Source organism: Neocloeon triangulifer, unplaced genomic scaffold (genome assembly GCF_031216515.1).
Source record: "Neocloeon triangulifer isolate White Clay Creek 2 clone unplaced genomic scaffold, ASM3121651v1 ptg000005l, whole genome shotgun sequence".
Classification (NCBI taxonomy): Eukaryota; Metazoa; Arthropoda; class Insecta; order Ephemeroptera; family Baetidae; genus Neocloeon; species Neocloeon triangulifer.
Window position 1 is genome coordinate 2,451,697 of NW_026775548.1, and position 19,196 is coordinate 2,470,892.

At 34.8% G+C, this 19,196-nt stretch overlaps 1 protein-coding gene across 3 annotated transcripts in view; it reads right to left on the minus strand.

The window, feature by feature from the left end:
* The window catches only part of LOC132193981 (5'-AMP-activated protein kinase subunit gamma-2), a 34,235-nt gene that overhangs the window by 1,537 nt on the left and 13,502 nt on the right, over nucleotides 1-19,196 (minus strand). For 2 of the 3 annotated variants that reach the window (XM_059614985.1, XM_059614987.1), the window contains 10 exons: nucleotides 18,021-18,117; nucleotides 17,186-17,421; nucleotides 16,476-16,670; nucleotides 11,916-11,955; nucleotides 3,596-3,738; nucleotides 3,277-3,325; nucleotides 1,615-1,752; nucleotides 903-1,234; nucleotides 291-494; nucleotides 36-182 (listed from right to left, as the gene is read on the minus strand). In XM_059614985.1, the coding sequence (XP_059470968.1) occupies nucleotides 36-182; nucleotides 291-494; nucleotides 903-1,234; nucleotides 1,615-1,752; nucleotides 3,277-3,325; nucleotides 3,596-3,738; nucleotides 11,916-11,955; nucleotides 16,476-16,670; nucleotides 17,186-17,421; nucleotides 18,021-18,117 (1,581 nt within the window). Of the gene's footprint in view, nucleotides 1-35; nucleotides 183-290; nucleotides 495-902; nucleotides 1,235-1,614; nucleotides 1,753-3,276; nucleotides 3,326-3,595; nucleotides 3,739-11,915; nucleotides 11,956-16,475; nucleotides 16,671-17,185; nucleotides 17,422-18,020; nucleotides 18,118-18,409; nucleotides 18,476-19,196 lie in introns of those variants that run through there. The other variant, XM_059614986.1, reaches the window with a different exon arrangement.

Here is a 19,196-nt window from a genome sequence, read left to right on the forward strand (position 1 = left end):
TAGGATCTAATCCAAGATTGAAATAAATATCTCACCTCTGCTCTGACTATCCTTTCCATGACAGCAAATAGAGTCTCATCCATTTTGCACTTGGTCACGCCCTCGAACCACTCGTTGCGGTGCTCGTTGGCCTTTTGCAGTGACACGTCCAGGTTGTTGTACGTTTTTTCAGCTGCCAAATTCTACAAGATCAAGTTTAAATTAAATATTTTAATATTATTATACATTGATTTAATTTGTCCTAAATAAATACTTAAATAATGAAATAAAGCTTTGAATTTTGCACTCACAATCACATCAAACTTGGCGAAAATGTCGACCAGCCTGCCCTGGTCATCAACAATGGGCAAGGCTGAGACTCGGCGCTCCACGAACTTGTGCAGCGCTTCGATGATTGGCGTATGCGGCCTGGCCGTTTCGATGTTATCGTAAGTGCCGATGCGCAACTCGCTCAACGGCTTGTGCATGTAGCTCGGCTTTGGCAGGTCGTTTATCTGCAAAAAAGACAGAGCTTCAATAAATTTTGATATCACAGAAAATAAATTAAAATTCAAATACTACTTTTTTTAATAAAAAGGTTTTTATGCCAATGAAAAAGGCATGATTAATTTAATTGAATGTTTTCTTTTTAAAAATTTAATAAATTTTTTAACGAAAAATAAACAAAATTGAAATTTTTACACCAATTTGAATTATTATCTATACACAAAATCTTAAAATTATTGCATAAAATGTCAATTTAATTAATAAATCAAATATAATTTAATTTAAAATTTTCAAATTTCTATTCGAAAAAAGTAGAAAAATTACTCCTAATGGTAACTTTACTCAAAATTGGCCATTATGAAGATTGATAATAATTTCCGGCAAAATAAAATCCAAGACAAATTTGATGTTCTCACATAGAGGAATAGGAAGCGGAGGATTCTCTTGTGGGTGAGGATGTAGAGGACGTTGCCGGTGGTGGGGTCGATGACTGGCAGTCGATGGATGCGCTTGTGGATGAGGGTGCGGATGGCTTCGTAGAGGGAGGCGTCCGGCCCGATGGACACGAGCGGTTTCACCTCCTCCAACAAAACGCCGCGCCACGTCTCCAGCTTGTGCTCCTCCAGTTCGTCCATGTGCACCGACGGACTCTTGTAGTAGCGCTGCAGGATCTTGATGAAGTCTGTTATCGTCAACATACCGACAAACAGCTGCTGCTTCGAGTCCCACAACGGCGCCGCTCTCACCCCTGAAATTATTGTTATTCAATTATTTATCCTAATTGAAAAATGTCATAAAAAAAAATGTAAAATTGTTGTTGGTGATTAAAAATAATTTTGAATCGATTATTTTCCCAAAAATTAAGATCCGTCACGGAGCTTTCATTTAATCTGATTTAATCAGAATAAATTTAAAATTAATTAATGAAGTGTTCCGAGTTATTTTTTAATTAATTACTTTAAACTTTGCTCAAATTAAATGAGTTTTAGATCAAGTTGGAATTTGATAAATATTTTCACAAATATTTGCTTTATCTTTTAATTACAATTTCAATTCAAGAATTGCCTCGGAAAATAAATCAAATTTAAGTTAAATTATTTTGTAATCGTTGCTTGCAATATTGCTCACCATTGTACACAAGGGCAAAGAAGGCCTTCTTCACCAGAAGCTGGGTGTCGAAAACGACCAACTTGGCGCTGGTCGGAATCAGGTCGTAGCACTTGTGGTAACGGAAGAACTTGACAAAGATCTGGCTCTCATCCTCCTCTGCAAAAAGAAACGATCGAATGAAACCAAAACTTTGGTGATAAAAATTCAGAGCCTGGCTTTTGAAATTTCCTTTATTTACACCATAAAAATTCGAATTTGGAGAAGAATTTTATGACAAATAAAAGTGGAAACTTTCAACTGAAGTCGTAAATTGGGCTAAAAATAAAACAGATAAAGGTCCGGGAGAACATTCTGGAATAAACTAAATTTTAGCATAAATTTTGTTTAATTTTTGTACTATTTGAACTGCACTGTTGGTTGACATCTGTCATTTCCGAATAACAAACCACACGCTTTCAAAATAAACACAGAAAACTCCAAACAAACCAAAAAACCAGATCAAATAAATATCTATTGAAATAAACTTTTTTTCAAACAATATAATTATTAAAAATTTAGATTAAATTGCAGTTGTTTTGATCTGGCAGGGTTGAAGGTCACCTTGCTCGAGGTACTCGGTCAAGGTCTCGAGCCAGGCGGGGTCGACGGACTCGAACTCCTTGATCTGGTCGATCCTGTAGATGTCTTGGTCCTCGAGGCATTCGACTTTGACCAGGTGCGAGTAGAAGTGCAGGCGCAGAGTCATCGGACGGACCGCAACTCCGAGCGGACAACTTTCCGACCGACCGACCCACCGTCCCAACGGTGCTAATTTCGGCTCGGACTCGGCTATTTCTGGCCGGACGCCCCGACCTAAGCGCCCCCTTAGACGCCGAGCGAGCAAAATCGAGGGCAATAATCAAAGCGCCAGAAAACTATTGACTTGTTTAAATTACGACTCATTTTGCAAATCAATTTAGGTGTTATTTATCTTCTTCAAATGATCCATTTCAATTGATTGATTATTGATATTGATTCAACAGTTCATTAAATACATGATTAAATAAAATAGTTAAAAAAGAAATGTTTAAGTTTATACTACTTAAATCCGTTTTTAAATACTTCATTCTAAATGTAATAATTTTTTAAATATTGTAATTCTTTAATTTGTCTACTGATAAAAAATCAACAAATTACGTCAAAACTGTGCTGCATAGTAAAATGCAAGAAGACAACAATATAAGAATAATTATGCAGTCCTTTGGCCCATTTAAAGCATAATTTTGACTCCAGAGTACACATGAAGCAACAATAAACTGATGTCAGAAGGCCCTTTATTGAAGAAGAGTCAAATCAAGTCTTTAAAACAATAAAAGCCATTTTTGGCAATGAAAGGAAAACAAATGGAAATTCTTTAGGAATAATTTTTGCGAAGACTTGATTTGAATAAGTTAACAAGGAGTCCTTAATCATGTAAAATTGATCAAAATTAAACAATTTGACAAATTTTATCGTAAATTAACTCCTCACCTTTGTTTTTAAGCATTAGAATTTTGAAAAGAAGCTCTAACAAATCCACATAATTGTCCCTAATCTAATCACTGATAAATATTATTGAAATTTCGCAAGCCAGGCTTCATTTTTCTTCAATTAAAGGAATTTTATAGTTTTTCCAAGACTTCAAATATAAAAAAATCTCACCCAAATCAGCCATGCTGACTTTCTCGAGGAAAGGGTCGGCGACTGGCAACTGCAAATGGAAAAACGCCAATTAGTTTTTTGTTCCGTAATCTTTAAAATAAATGGCTTGAGAGCAGAATAATCTGGCAAAGATTAGCTGCTTTATCACAACAAGGGGGCGGCGGCTCTTTTCATTTAAAACCAAGGTCAAAGTTCAAAGTCACATTATTTTTTTGTTGAACAAAGGGAGCACAAAAATTTCCCATGGCTGCATTTGGAGAATTAGGGCAAAGAGGATTGCACTTGAAAGGCTTGGGTGATTTATGTAATTTTTTCTCACCCCTCTGGAGTCCCTGAAGAGAATGGCCGCGTGCGCCGGGTCCAGCAGGGAACAGTCGCTTGAGTTGCTTCGGTGGGCTGATCCGCCTCCCAGCGAAAGCCGGCGGTTTGTGGGGTCCAGGGAGCCCCGGCGCAACATTGCACCTGAGGAAGCAAAATCCAAAGAATATTAATTTAATACCAAATATATGAGATGAAAAAATATGAAATAAATTTATATTTTTAAAATTTTGAGCAGTGGAAAATATGCAATAATTTTTTGGAATTTAATTCTTTTAAAAGTGGTAAAATTTTAATATTTTAATTAAGTTTGGGAAAACGGTGAAAAAATTTGTAAATTAAAATGTTGTGATAAGAAAAAAAATGGCCTATTTAAAAGATAAATTGATATTTAAGAATAAAATCTAAATCTACTTCTTGCTATAAATATTCACAATCTTTTATGTATTTGAGTAAAAAATTCTTTCTAAAAGCATGTATTGTAAAATTTTCACCTTATAATATAATTTATACTTTCATAAGAAATTACCTAAAATTATCAATTATCAGTAAAATGGCCTTTGAAATAAAAAACTAAAAAGAATAGCAATGCAATGAAAAATTTCTTTAAAAAATAGTAAGTCTGATTTCTGGTAATAAAAATCTGGTGCTTTTGAAAATGATGACTCTGATGAATTAATCGAATTTCCCATTTCTTTTATTAATTTGATTAAATTTAAATTATTAAAAATTACTTTTTTTTTGTGAAACTTTAATTTTTATCATCATTTTTTTCAGTGTATGAATAATTTTCTTTTGAATTTACCGATGTTTGGAAAGCAAACATTTGTAGCTGGGCCAAAAGGTGAAAGAGCCTTTATCTGAATAAATTTATTCCTCTCTATTTTTTTTTATCAGCCTGCGAGGTGGAAACTGTGTCGCGCAAGCCCATATCCTGTGTCACCCACACAAAAAATCACACGGCCTTGGCCCGACCTACCCACCGAGCGAACGAACGAAAAATTGATTTTTGTTGGTGCAGCAATGCAGCCTCAGTGCACCACGATTTCTCGATTTTATGCTCACGTGGTGAAATTTCACACCGTCTGGACGAGAGAGAAGAAAATAAAAATGAGGAAACTGGTTCGCGATGGAAAAAGTGGCCGAGAGGAAAAGCGAGATGTGGCCAGACGAACAAAAAATTGCCAATCAATGAACTAAAACTGCGTCACGAAAGCCGAGTTTCCACTTTTTAGGAGAGAATAAAGCAAAACTTGGAGGAAGAAAATGAATTAAGATCAAATTAAACGGTAAAATTATTCAAATTAGTTCTTGAGGAAATATTAAATTTTGAATAAAAGGGAAATTCGCGTTTCAAATTCCAACAAATTCTGAAAAAAAAAAATCCTTAGAACTACTGAACATAATTATATTAGGATACACTTCATATAAAATAAGAAATAAATAATAAATAATCGCCTCTTCATAACCATATTTCATAATTTAAAAATCTTGATATTTTGAAAAAATATTAAGAAAAAAGTTTAAACGTTATTTTAACCTCCGGACTTCGGCAATAAATCTTGAAGTAAGAAGGTCCTGAAAATAAAACACAAGCCGGATGTTTTTTCCCCTTTTTTCTTTTCTTTTTTGTTGAGCTACAATAATGCGAGCGAAACTTGAAGCTGAAAATTTCGCCAGCAACGCAGATAAAAATAAGTTGGCAGAGAGACAAAAATTCAAACTGCGCGTTAATTCGAAGCGCCGCAATAACTCAATTTGAGCCTTTCGAGCATTGGACAATAATTAAGTGCAAATAAAAAAGTAAATAAATCACTCGCCGGTCGTTCACGTGAGTTTTTATCGCTCGGCCGGTGCAGCAGTTACAAGGGCGATAAGGAAAATATACGAAGAGCAGCCGACTGCATTTTTTTTCGTAACGTGACCCTGTTTGTAAAAGTGAAGAGGTTTCGGATTGTGCAGCAGTTAAGCAATTTCTAGAAGGAAATCTGACGGATTCATTTGAAGGAAATTTTTAATTATTGTAATTTTTCTTTACTAATTGAAAAGTTTTAACAAACGAAATGCAGATTGGCTAAAAATAGTCATTTAAAGTCTCAATTTTATGATTGAAAAAATCCTAAGAATAAGAATGTTTTTTTAGAAGTCAATTTCTGTTCATCAATTTTTATACAAAAGTAATTTTTTATCCGTAAACTATTAGTTTCTGATAAAATTTGTTGGATTTAAAAAGAAAAAAAAAACTAATAAAATATTGAAAAATCCAAAATTAGAAAATTAATTAATCCAGTAATTTTTAGAAACGCCAAAAATCTTATGCAAATAATTTCACTGAAAAATTGCAGAAAGCTGTTTTTATTCTATGTATTTTGAATCAAGCATAAAATAAAAAATGAGAATTTCATCACTATATTATTTTTGACCTAAACAAAGAAATTTATTCAAAATCGTGTTTCATCCATTTAAAAATATTATTTATGAATCATAAGAATAAAAAAACTCATTATTTCGTAACAATACAAAATATTTTACACAAAGAGATTCAGAAATCACACAAAAATAGGACAAATCGTCTATTGATCGAGACTGTCGGAGATAAAAGAACGTTATTGATTTAGTTTATATCTCTGGCTGATTGCAAATAAAAACAAAAAATATTCATAGTACGGAAATGTTTCTCTAATAATTTAAAATGAAGAAACACAAGCTTTTTATTGAAAAAGTTATTATTTCCAATTTTTTAAAAAATTGAGAAATAAAACAAAAGTAATTATTTCAGAAAGATTAATTTGGAGAAATGTACTTTTCATTTTATAACTTACCGGAAAAAGTAAGAAAGAAAAATAAGGAATGAAGAAAGATGCTTTAAATTTCTGCGGGAAAAATAAAGTCGCAACTAGAACTAATGAGGATAATTTTGAATCCGATGATGTCAATTGAAGCCGAATTTTAAATTTTTGTAGAAATGTTTGTATAATATTGCAATTGAATGAAATTTACCCTCTTTGAGGATGGAGTCGTAGAGGCGATAGGTGGTTTCGCACTCGCCGACGGGCATGGCGTCGGTGGCGTGTCTGGCCTTGCTGCGGACGATGGCGGCCCTGCTGCGGGCCAGGGCGGCGGCCACCGAGCCGCGGGGGCTGTCGTCAAGGGAGCGAGACCGCGACCGGAAGTCGTCGGCGCCGAGGGGGTGCGCACCCTCGAGGCTGGACCGGCGTCCGTCCGAGTCGCCGGACAGACGCATCCAGTGCGACTTGCGGAACGACCGCAGCAGCTCGTGCAGCGACCGCCGGTGGTGCCCGTCGTGATCCGACATTCCGCACTTATAAAAAAGTAATAAAAAAAATTGCAACAAAATCCCGGATTTTATCACATTTTTCGTTTTGCTGGCAAATTTCAACGATGTGATGTAAAAATTTGGACAGATTAACAACAACAATAATAGTTTAAACCGTTTTAAAGAGTAAAATAAATTAATAAAATGTATTCTAAAATCATTTTTTCTTTCAATTAGGTTTGAAAAATTAAACTTTTTTTGCTGTAGAAAAATACTATTTTTTTTTTTAATATTTTCAGGGCAATAAAATTTAAATACTTGTTACTAATTATTGTTGTTTATTTGTCGAAATTGTTCAACAATCATTAATAATAATAATTGGCATTTTAATGCCCTGAAAAATGAGAAAACGCATTTTTTTTACAAAAATAAGTTTTTATCAAATGAAGTTGAATAAAAAAATTATAGAATTAATTTTTTCAATTGAAATAAAAAACACTTATAGAAAAATTACCTTTTTTCAAAGCATTTTTTCACAATTTTCGTGATGAAAATTAAATTTCGTCAAACTTTAATCAGAAGCTTAATAAAATACCGAATATACAAAAATTCTGGCTCTATCTATGTGTGATTTTGGGAACTCTGTTTCATTGACTCAAATTCCAATGATACAAAAATAACTGGGAGTTCTAAATTTAGTCTGACTTCTAAACCAAAATTAAATTTTGAGTTTTTTCTCTATAAATTAGCAATAGTTTGTGACAATTTAAGCAGAAACCATGAGAATGATTGAATTTATTGGAAGAACTGAATATTAAAATTTTAACTGTTGTTGAATTTTTTAAAACTCGAATTTAAAATAACAAAACCATGTTCAAATCACCTCAATTCAGTTGGTAAATTAAGTCAACCTCAAAATTAAAGAATCTTGTGGTAAAAATAAGCAGAGCATAAATTGGACTTTTAAAACACAATTAGTTCAGGCGTATTTTAGGAATAATTTCAGTAATTTCATCAATAATTACATCCAAGCTGTACAAAAATTATTTGAATAAAAAACGTTTGCTAATTAATTTAATATATTGAAAAATATAAAATCTTTTCCTAATTAATTTATACCAAATTTACAAAAAAAATTTAAATTCCACAAAATTCAATGCATTTCATTTAAAACTTTATCGATTGACTCAAGAATTTTTGAATTGAATGTACTGAAAAAAAATAAATTTAATGCTTTTTGACTCATGTCACGTTATCATGAAAAGGTTAAGCCGCCGCCGACTAATGAGAGAAGAGGCGTCTCTCTTCCTCACAATTACTTCTCGTCCAAGGCCAGACATGCTGGGCAGACAAACTTCAATCTCACCCGTATAATTATCGAAAATTACTTCACGTATTTCATTAAAGGAGTTTTTCATCAATGAAAAATATAAAAGTAAAAAATTTAAAATTTTCCAGACTTTGAACGCTATGAAAATTAGAGTTAAAAAATTCCAGCGGCACTCGGAGACACTTTCACTGTGAAATTACAGCGTCGAATCTCAACCTGCACCACTCGATTAAAACCTCAAGCCCGATTGAAGTGATTTTAATTGAAAATTAGCCGATTTAAGTCTTCTGCGCATTAGCCAGGAACGTTCGATCGGCCCCGAAAAAAGCCAAAATTCGCCAGCAAAGCGAAAAACGAACACGAATCGGAGACGAACCGGGCGAAGTGCGATCGGATGAAAGACGAAGTGGCCGAAGTTGACTCAGGACGGACCGAAGAGGACCTTTCTTCGGCGAACGGAGAAGTCACAGAGGAGACAGACACGCACCCTCACCGCTGGCTGGGCGGAACGACCAAAATAAATAGAGGCAGCATGGACGGCTGGAGAGCGACCGCAGCGCCTCTAATGGGGTCACCGGCAAACAACCCGTGCACGTAGCTCAACATCCCGCACCAGAATTAAACTTTTTTCTAAAATAAACTGATCAAAACTGTTACAAAATTTTATATTTCAGCTCGATTTGAATTTATTTCCTAAATAAATTAAATTTCGGACCAAATAATGAAGATATTAAATTAATTCTAACAATTTATTGATTTAATTAAGTGGTCCGCCGCGACCTTGCTGATTATTTTTACGAGGACTTGCGCGCTAGCTCGTCTCCGCGTACTACAAGAGTCTATGACCTTTAAGCAGATCCGCAACTTTCTTCTTTCTTTCTTTATGCAAAAGTTTTGGGCCAGGGCTTTGTTTACTCCCGTCGACGAATCGATTCCCAAGCGAATTTGCGCGTCAACAGCCCTAGGGCGACCTTTTAACAGTTCTGTTTATTGCGCAAGTTTTTTTCTCAATCGCCTAGTCGAAAAGTTTTCTTTTTGCAAAAGTTTTCCAAACTCACCGGGGACGGACATCAATAAGGTGATCTTTTTTGGTAAAAAAGAAAAGTCTAGAAGGTTGGGCGATTCGTCAGTCAATCAAATCATCAGAATCAGAAATTAAATTGTAAAAAAGATATGGATTATTTTTTTTTAATTTATAAATTAAAATTTATGTTTTCAAGTTTAAGACATTGTAAGGACAAAATTATTATTAAATAGAAGTTGATTTTTTGAAATTTCACAATTTTATGCAAATATTTTGACATTAGGTTATTAATTACTCAAATAGGTGGTTTCAGGTGATTTTCTTAATTTTAAATTAAATATTAAATCAAAATAATAAAATAAAGTATTTGAAATATTTTATTATTTGAGAGGGAATTTTTTAACTTGATTTTAATCAATTAATTCCTATAATTCTTGTTACTGAACTTGTAATGTTAAAAATGTGTATTGATTCGAGAAAGTTCAGGCTTATTATTTATTTCTCATCTCATTCTGTGACAATATAACTGGATTTTGTTGTAAGTTATTTGCTTGTGATGCAAGTCGGAGATTCAATTGGTCATAACAATCGCGTCTTTGAACTGACAAGAGTAACGAACCGAAGCGTGCTTTCTCTAATTGCGCCATTGACAAAAAAAGAGATCATCCCGGCCGCTCCTCAATTAAGCTAATCCCGAACACGCGACCATCATCAAAGTCCAATTTAGCAAAAGAGGATTAAGTCGCACGCAAAAGGGTTGTTTGAAAATTGAAACTGGCGGTTGTTTTCCATACTCGGAGTAATTAAAAGTCAATGAAGGAATGCGCGCGTCGTTGCATCACGGCCGCGTTGTTTACATTTTATTGTATACTTGGGCATGGATAGTAATAATAATGTCATCGGCGCTCACCGGATCATTTAGATGAAATGAAAACATGTCAATTGTGGCCAGAGGGCAACTCAAATACCATTGAAAGAGAATCGTGATATCATCTGAGCGAAACAAGGTCTTCTTGTTCAACACAATTGAAATAATTATATTTATAGAAATAATCTGAATTCACCATTTGCGAAATCAAATAACATTGGTTCTTATGACAGCTTCATCTTAGAATGATTGAATCTTTTCAATCCTAAGACATTTTGTACTAGATGCAAAATAAAAAATATTGGCGTTGGAAAAATCAAAATTGGTTCAGCGTGGGGCTGTAGTCAGGCGATCAAAGATTTGTAAAGTAGGCAACCGAAGCCAATTTTTTGTTTTTACAAATCTTTGATCGCCTGACTACAGCCCCACGCTGAACCAATTTTGATTTTTCCAACGCCAATATTTTTTATTTTTCATTTTGTACAACATGTCTTAGGATTGAAAAGATTCAATCATTCTAAGATGAAGCTGCCATAAGAACCAATGTTATTCGATTTCGCAAATGGTGAATTCAAAATCTTTCAATTATTTTAAATAATTGTTAATTTTATTCATATGATTTCCAGATTCAACCGTTCAAATCAATTTAGAAATAATTGAATAATCAAATTTGTAAGAAAATCAAAATTTAATAATTTAATTTTGTGGTAGAATTTCACAATCGAGGGTTGATTCATGGTGATTTGATTTAATTAATTAATAATTTAAATTTTAGATTTTTGCACAGTAAAAATAATATTTAAAAATTTATAGATTTCTGTCGGTTCAAATGTGAAACTGGAGCAAGTGAATAATTAGACACTCTCGCGGGAAAGTGAACATCTTTTAAAAAACTGGGACAGTTTTATACAAAACTACAGTTTATTTCCCGAGCGGGTGGGTACTTTGCCGATTCTCTTTCATCGTCTCGGTCGAGCGCCAAGGGGAAAAAAACTTCGAGACGCGCCCAGAGTTTTAAGTTGCAGATAAATGATGTTGACAGATGGGCTATTTTAATATACAGGCGCCTGAATGCATCAAAGCTGAAAGGGAAATAGAGTGAAAAGACGAAAAGTCTGCAAAGGCGAGAGTTACAAAGTTCCACGGACGAGCGACAGAACTTTGAGTTGTCTCGTTAGAAGATGATTTATGCGCGGTTCTTGTTACACCAACGATTTTTTTTATAATGCTAATTACTTTGATACGCATCGGCTGCGTTAGAATTAACACTATGAATTTCCAACAAAAATTTAAAACGGAAAGTATATTTTTTCTTCATTGTTAACAACAATTTATAAAAAAAAAACACGATAAATATATTAAATTAAAATAATAATAATAACTGGGAACTTTCACAATGAGTTTTGAATTGGTTAGAAAGTTTAAAATCTTAATAATTGCTTCTTTAACTTTTTCAATATAATTTGGTATAATTTTCTCATATAGACGATTTTCGGTGAATCTGTGACCGAAAATTAAGCTTATAAAGGTAAATTTAGGCTATTTGATTAGTAAATTTCCCGCAAAGAACAACATCTTTCCCCACTCATAATGAAGATGCAATAAAAACTGATTATTTAATTATTTTAAAAGAATTAATTGTGACGGAAATTTTGTAGGAAAATTATGAGGACCGAGGACTAATTGTTCCACTAAACAATGTAATTGTAAATTTAAATTTAATTTAAATATTAATTTTTCCTTATTGTAAAAAAAAACCATTGCATATTTTCCTTGTGGCCATAAAATTTTCCATTAGGCTTAATAATTTCTGTGTACTCACTTTGTGCGGCGGCCACATGTTGCTGGTGTGCTGCTGCTCTCTGTGGGACAAACACTTTATTAGTCACTTGCACATTTATGGCACCGAAAAGTAACTGGCAAAACAGGAAAATTGCGGTATTGGGACAAGAGAAGGTTAAATATACACGTTTGCTCACATACACTATTATTGTTTGCGTCCCTCTAGGTATTTTGTGTGTGGACAAATGTTGCTGTAAATAATGAGATGCCCCCCGACTGCGAGTTAAGTGACATGCAAACAGACTCGCGCTTTAGAGTTAAATAAAAAGCAAATGCTCTCGCGCTGCCCACGGCGAAAACAAACCTAAACAAATAGCGGGGGAGTGCCGTGTTTTCGCGCAACCTTTGCGAAACAACGCAAATATTCACGTACACAAACCGGTCACTCGCAATTAAAGACGCACACCGGTATTTTTTTGATAGTGGAAAAAGTACATTTCATGATTGAAATTGAAATCGCGATTTAAAATTTGATCCTCACAATTTAAAATCAGTGGTTCTTCAGAGGTTTTCCCACCAAACGAATTTGACCTTTTGGGGAAGTTTGTCCTGATTGGCGCCACTTAATGGGCTGAACCCATTTTGAGAATCCCACCATTTAAAGACTCCTCACAATATACAATTTTTTGACGTTGAAGGTTAAATTTCTTAATTCAAACTTTGCCTCGCCAAAATATCTTTCAGTTTCAATAGATAAATTGAGTTTCACATTTTCACTGTAAATAATTGTTCTTTCAAAATTCAAGTTTGAAGTTGATCATGAAATTTGGCCCTTTCCACGTCTGTGAATGAAAAATTTTTCATCATCCCTTAAGAAGGTCATTTTTGTAAAAAGGATTAAAATGGACACAATCATAGAGTGAGAATTAATAATAATTGAATTGAAATGAAGAGACACGTCGTGGAATTATCCGACAGATCATTGCCGCAAAGGATGATCTCACGGATGGCCTTCGAAATTACGACTACTGCAGCATGACATGTCAAAATATGGACTCTGCTTGTAATAATTATTTCAGTGAGATACCGATCAATTGCAAATTTCGCGTAATGAGCCTAAATTCGGAGCGTTCTCCGTCGCGCAATTTGACACCTGCAAACACTCGGCCGCTTTTCTGAGATAACATCGAAGTACACACACATGCTGGTTTTCGGTTTTGGCAACGGCGGGTTTTTTTATGCACGTTGACGTCTTTACGGGCTGACAATGAGAGGCGGAAAATCGAAATAGTCACTTGAGAGAGATGACCACCGACGGGCGAGTTAAAATGGAAATGATCAGAGCGATATCAACTTGCAGAGTAAAAATGAAAAACAAAACAAGGGCGGCGGAAATATGAGGTCATGAACAAATTTGAATTGCAATTTGATACTGAAAAATTAAGAGAAGTAGTTGAATTTTTATCTGAAACAAACTTAACTGTCCGAAAATTTATGGTTCTTAATAAATTTAATCTTTTAAAAAAGTAAATTTTGTGAATTTAATTAATATTTTTTAAATTAAAAATGCTCCTTTAAAGCAATGAGGAGATTTGCAAACCTTGCTCAATTTTTCGTGACCGAGTCATTGTATATATGTAAAAAAGGTGCAACACATAAAACAAGGCAAATTACAACAATTCAAGTAACGGTGCTCACTCATTCGGCGTTATATTATTCAGCCTTGCAAAATTTGTGTCAAGCACTCAAATCGTAAAAATCTTTACAAACACAAAATCTGTAGAATTGAAAATATATTAAAGTTGGCAGAAAAAAAATATATTTATTTTCACTGAAAATGTCTGAAAAGTGGAATTCCAATCAATTTTTGACAAGCTGTTTGGTTTTTTATTAAGATTTTTTTCCTTGTGATAATTTGAGCGGAGGATGTGCAGAATCTAAATTTAGCTTTTTGGAAGAGGAGCAATTTCAGATTCAATATCGGTGCTGGCGGAATGAGCGTCGTTCACTTGTCACCTAGGAAACCGTAATTTCAATTTACGACCGCGACGGCAATTAATTGCTCTGCTTGCGCAATAAAAACGTCCTGGAGCGTTTTTGAATAACAAGCGCTCTTGTTTCTCTCCCTTATCGTATTACTTTTGCTTCCATTTTTTTCCATCAATTTTCCTCAATAAAGGACTGACGCAGGATGATGCATGACTCGTCCACTTTATCGCCGCCTAATTATCCGCGCACGGACATTTCGTTAGCACTCTCCACTATACTCAAATTGCCTGCAACGCCATGACAAACAACACACACACACATCTCGCAAACAATTTTATTTTTATCTCGGCACTCGGCGGCCGCAGCGCGAGGTCGTGAAAAGCGAAAAACGCACCTATTTGCGCCCAAAATGCACAACAGGGGACAAAAAATTTTAGTCAAAAGTGGCACAAATTTGATGCTGACTTTGCAACTTGTTACAAAAATCGATTGTAATAATTCTTCAAGCATATCAACAATGACAAACGGTTTAGAGACTGAGCTAGGGGTTTCCCAATTTTTTGGGAAAGTTTTAGGATTAAAAATAAATTGAAAAAATTTAGATTTCAAAAATTCAAATCAAATATTATCCTCAATAAACGGCCTGATTATTTCTGTCACATTGGCTAGAAGATCTCATAAGAAAAATTTAATAAATTGGAAGAACTGAATTTTTGAAATTTCATTCAAGTAATTTTTTTCTAAAAATTGGTCTGATTTAAATTGATAAAAACTTTGAATAGTTTGAATAAAATCACACGATTTTTACATATTTAATTTGCCTCATTTTGAAATATATTTTTAAATCAATTTGAAAGAGAGCTTCTGTTTGCATTGTGATAAAAAACCGCAATTGCATGACAATATGACAAATGCACAGAATTAAATCATTGCAAATGCAGAACGCTATGACCAGCTATGACTAATATGTTAATGTTAAATAAATTTAAATTTAAAATGAGTATTGCAACAGCTTGAATTATTAAATTTAATTGATAAGTCACACGTAAGGTGAATATAACTTCAATTTTTTCATTTAACAACTGATCAAAAAGCTTTAAAAATCTTAATTGCTCAAATTAAAAATCAGTCCAAGTGAAATAAATTTTTTTAATAATAAAAATGCAAATGAAGAGGTCTTACTTGGGCGAGCAAAGATTTGATGCCTGAATTCTCGAGGGCCTTGGCGTCGAGGGAGCGACTCCTGGGCTTGGCAAAGGGCTCCTTGGGCCCCAAGTCCCCTGAGCCGCGCCGGTTGTGTTTGAGCCACCGAAAGTAGGAGGCCATCGCTTCGACTGCACCGGTCGGACCGAGCGTCCGACCAGGCAGAGTAGCGACCTTCTTACGTCACCTCCTGCCTAATTTGCCTCGCCGCCGCCAAGCGCTTTTCCCCTGCCTGCCATTCATCACCTGACCATTCTGAATTTCCCAAACGGAAAAGCCAAAAGCCCGGGCCAGACCTTTTTTATAGGCGCTCAAATTATTAAGCAATAATTATTTGAAAAATTTCAATGAAATAATTAAATGAAATTTTTTATTTAAAATAAAGAATTAATTTTTAAATTTTTAAATTTGAAGGAAAATTGAGCTCCTACAAGTGACAAGCCTGACTTTGACACACGCACTGTCCTGAGAGAGCAAACGATCGCAGCAGAATGCAGTTTGACGTTTATTATCTCGCGGCCGGCGCTGCAAGTGCATTAATAAAGTGGAGGAGACACTTCAAGGCTGCAATTCGCAAGAGCAAAACGTTTTGCAATAGAGTACACACGCACTTTCAGTACCCCTGCAGGGGTGAATTTACCGATCAAGATAAATTACAGAATATTAATTTAAAGTTAAAAACAAAAACTTTTCCTTAAATTAGCGTTTTACTTTTTAATTTAAGAAATTTATAATTAATCATGTTATTAGAATTGAAAAGGAAGTAGTGCTGCCAAAAATGGACCCCTTCAAATTTAACACAATTATGAATTGTAACTATGGCGGTGAAAAAGTAATGCGGCGAAGCTTGATTTGCTTTGTGCGGGCAATTAATTTAGCGACTACTTTTATTATCATTGGAGCATCCTCCCTGCAAGTGAAGAGAAAAAGTGCCCACAGTCAGGGAAGGGAGCAGTAATGAGTTTAACCTTACGGCGCCAACTTGTGACAAAGCTAATTTCTTAATTACGACTCGGTACAAAAGAGCTCTTCATTTCAATCTTGAATAGGTGATTAAAAAATAGAGCTCTTTAAGTATGAATTCAAATAAAAATCTATATCTGAAGAAATGAATTATTTCAAGCAAATTAAGAATAGTTCCCACATTAGAAAGAGCAGCAGCCACCATTTTCATAAGAAATTGCAACCCTTGAACTATTCTTGATTTTTGTTTTAAGTACAGCATGTATTTCTCATATTATTAATTTTTAAATTTAACTTCAAACAATTTATCCTTTCCAATATGGGTAGAATTTAGGAAGAGATTTGTAAATCCTAAATTTTAAATAAATATCTCTTATCAGTCAGTTACGCAATTTTCCATAAATCCCAATCAATTTAATGAATTACTTAAAATTTTTAAACTCACCGCCTTTCGTTTGTCCTCGGCTGACAGGGCGCTGTGCGACCTGTATCTGAACATGTCTATCACTTTGGAGACGGCGCCTTTGGAGCTTTCGGAGCCGGATCTTGGACGAGGCCGGAGGTCCGAAGCCTGGTTTGCCGAAGAGGAGCCTGGGGACTCAGGAAGGCTTGGCTCTCGAGTGGCTGCCATCAGCGAGTGCTGCAAAGAGAGGCAAAGGTCAGTCAATGGTGTTTTTTATTAAATCATTCGGATCAAAGTACGGGTATTGATAAATTGGCAATTTGATGACGCAAGAACAAGCGCAGTTATCATCGGAGATAGTTAAAAATTAATTAATGGTTTGAAGGCAAATGAATAGTAAATAATTGAATAGATGCGGTGACAAAAAATTGTATTGCAGATAAGATTAACAAGTGATGGAAATCAGGTCACCATTAAAATGATTTGGATTACATAATTTTTATCTGTGAAAAAATATTTACAAATTAATGTTTTAAACTAAAGAACAAAATTAGAATGATTTATTTCAATTACTATCTGTTTCTATATTTCTTATTTGAATTTGTAATAAAAATGTGTTTTTTTTTCTCCCTTTAATTTAAGTTTATTTGTCCTGATTATAATTTGACGTTAAGTCATTTTTTTAAAATCAATTTAATCCAATTTATCAGGATTGGTACTGAAAATCCCGTCGAACACTCTAGTCCTGTCACCTGCATGGCGCTTTTCATGTGGCTAATGATTGTGGGCCTCTTGTTTTTGGAGGCGTCCGACTTGGACCGGGGTCTGAAGGCCTCGAACAGCGGCACCGGCTTTCTCGAAGGCGAAGACGTGAGAATGTCATCTCCGGACTTTCGCCTCTGACGTCCGTCTTTGGTCTTTTCATTGGACGAGGCCGACGGGGGTGGCGGCGGAGGGTGCGCGTGCCGCGCATGGGAGCCCCATGTGCCTGCAAAGTAATTGGAGACTGTCAGTGATCATTGCAATTATCTTAATTGAATACGACCGTGGGGACGGGAAATAAACATTCAGAGAGGTAGAAAAGGAGAAAAACAGCCTAGTCCTCTTACAAGAAGTAATTTAGCAAATAAGAGGATTACAATGGCTTAACAACGGTTTAATGAAATTCTGTAAGATTTAGATTACATTAGAGCTGAAGTTAATAAATATTAAATTAGAAAATATTTATTAAATTTAAAACAAAGAGTAAATTTAAGAACAGCTTTAAGTAAAAAGAAAAAAATATAACTCATTTCGATGAAACACTTTTATAAATTAAAAAAAATTTGGATAAATTTGGAAAAATGATTTTTTTTTAAATTAAATTGCAAAGAAATTCCAAATATTATTATTTATTTTTTAAATTGGCAATATTTTGGCAAATTCATTTTGCCCCAATGAAGTTGGCAAAAAAAAATATATATAGAACATTTTTGTCAGTTATGCATGTATTTGAAAAAAAAATAGTAATATAAATTAATTATTAAACGTTTAAAATTTCAATTTGTATTTTTCAGGTGGAATTTTCAGGCAAATTTTTGTTGATACCTGCACGGGGTCGGGGAGGAGGGTTGTCATGGTACGACATTGCAGTCCCATCGACGTCTTCCGTCACTATCACCGGCAGAGGCTGAGAGCCCAGCTCCTGAAACACAAAATCAAAATGATCAAACAAACGCCTCACAACTCACAAAAACGAATTTCGATTCAACCCTTTGACTTTTTGACTTTGACAACGCAAACTAGTTCGGAGGGGGTGGCTCTAGAAGCGAGATTTGCGATTAGTCACGCCTGCCAAAGAGAAAAAGCCCGCTCGCAAAAAGTCCCTCTCGATCTGCAAATAGCCCCAAAGAGAAAAGAGGTGTTGACGAAAATCTCGCTGCTTTGTTTTGCTCGCGAATTCCAAGGCAATGAGAGAGTTTGAACGAGTTTCGAACCCAGGAGACGGGCGGACTGCTCGTCCTGCTGGGGACTTTGGAGAACCACATGATGCACTCAACTGCGTTGCCTGCTTTTTGTCCGAGAGGAAGAGGCGAGCATCGAAATTTGCTGGACCGCGGCCAAATTAACATGTGATGCTTCCTAGCTCTTGAGGGCGATTTAAATTTAACGCGGCGCATGAGACAAGCACAAACAAACACATTTCTGTGAGGGGAATTGCGGATATTTGTGGAAAAACCGTTTCATTTGAATTTACTAAGAAATTCTTAAATAAATTAGTTTTAAAATAGATCAATTAAAAAAATGGCAGCATTTTTTTCAAACTTAGTATTTTTCTATTTTTTGTTTTAACTTGATTGATTTTTCTTTACCTTCTTCTGGACTTTTTTTTTTAAAAAATTAAAAAATATTTATCTTGCAGGAAATTTCACTTCAAGTTAAAAGTTATTCAAAACTTCTTGGAATTTCCGCTTGATTTAGTTCTTCATTAAAGAAAACTTTTGATCTCGCTTATTTGAAGAACTTTTTGCTTGAAAAAGCAACTTTTTTCCCCCCTTGTTTATGCTGGACACGAAAATGCTAATTAGAGGCAGGATCGGAAACACCCAGCGAGTGGAAAAATACAGGTAAAAAGGCGTGTTTTGTGCGACGCGGACTTCACAGAACATGCGACCAAAATAACCAAAAGCACGCCTGCTCGTCCATATTTCAATGGGCACGTATGTATTGATTCCGAATTTGACATTAATTTCGCCGCAGCGGACCGTGTAAGGTTTCGCCAAG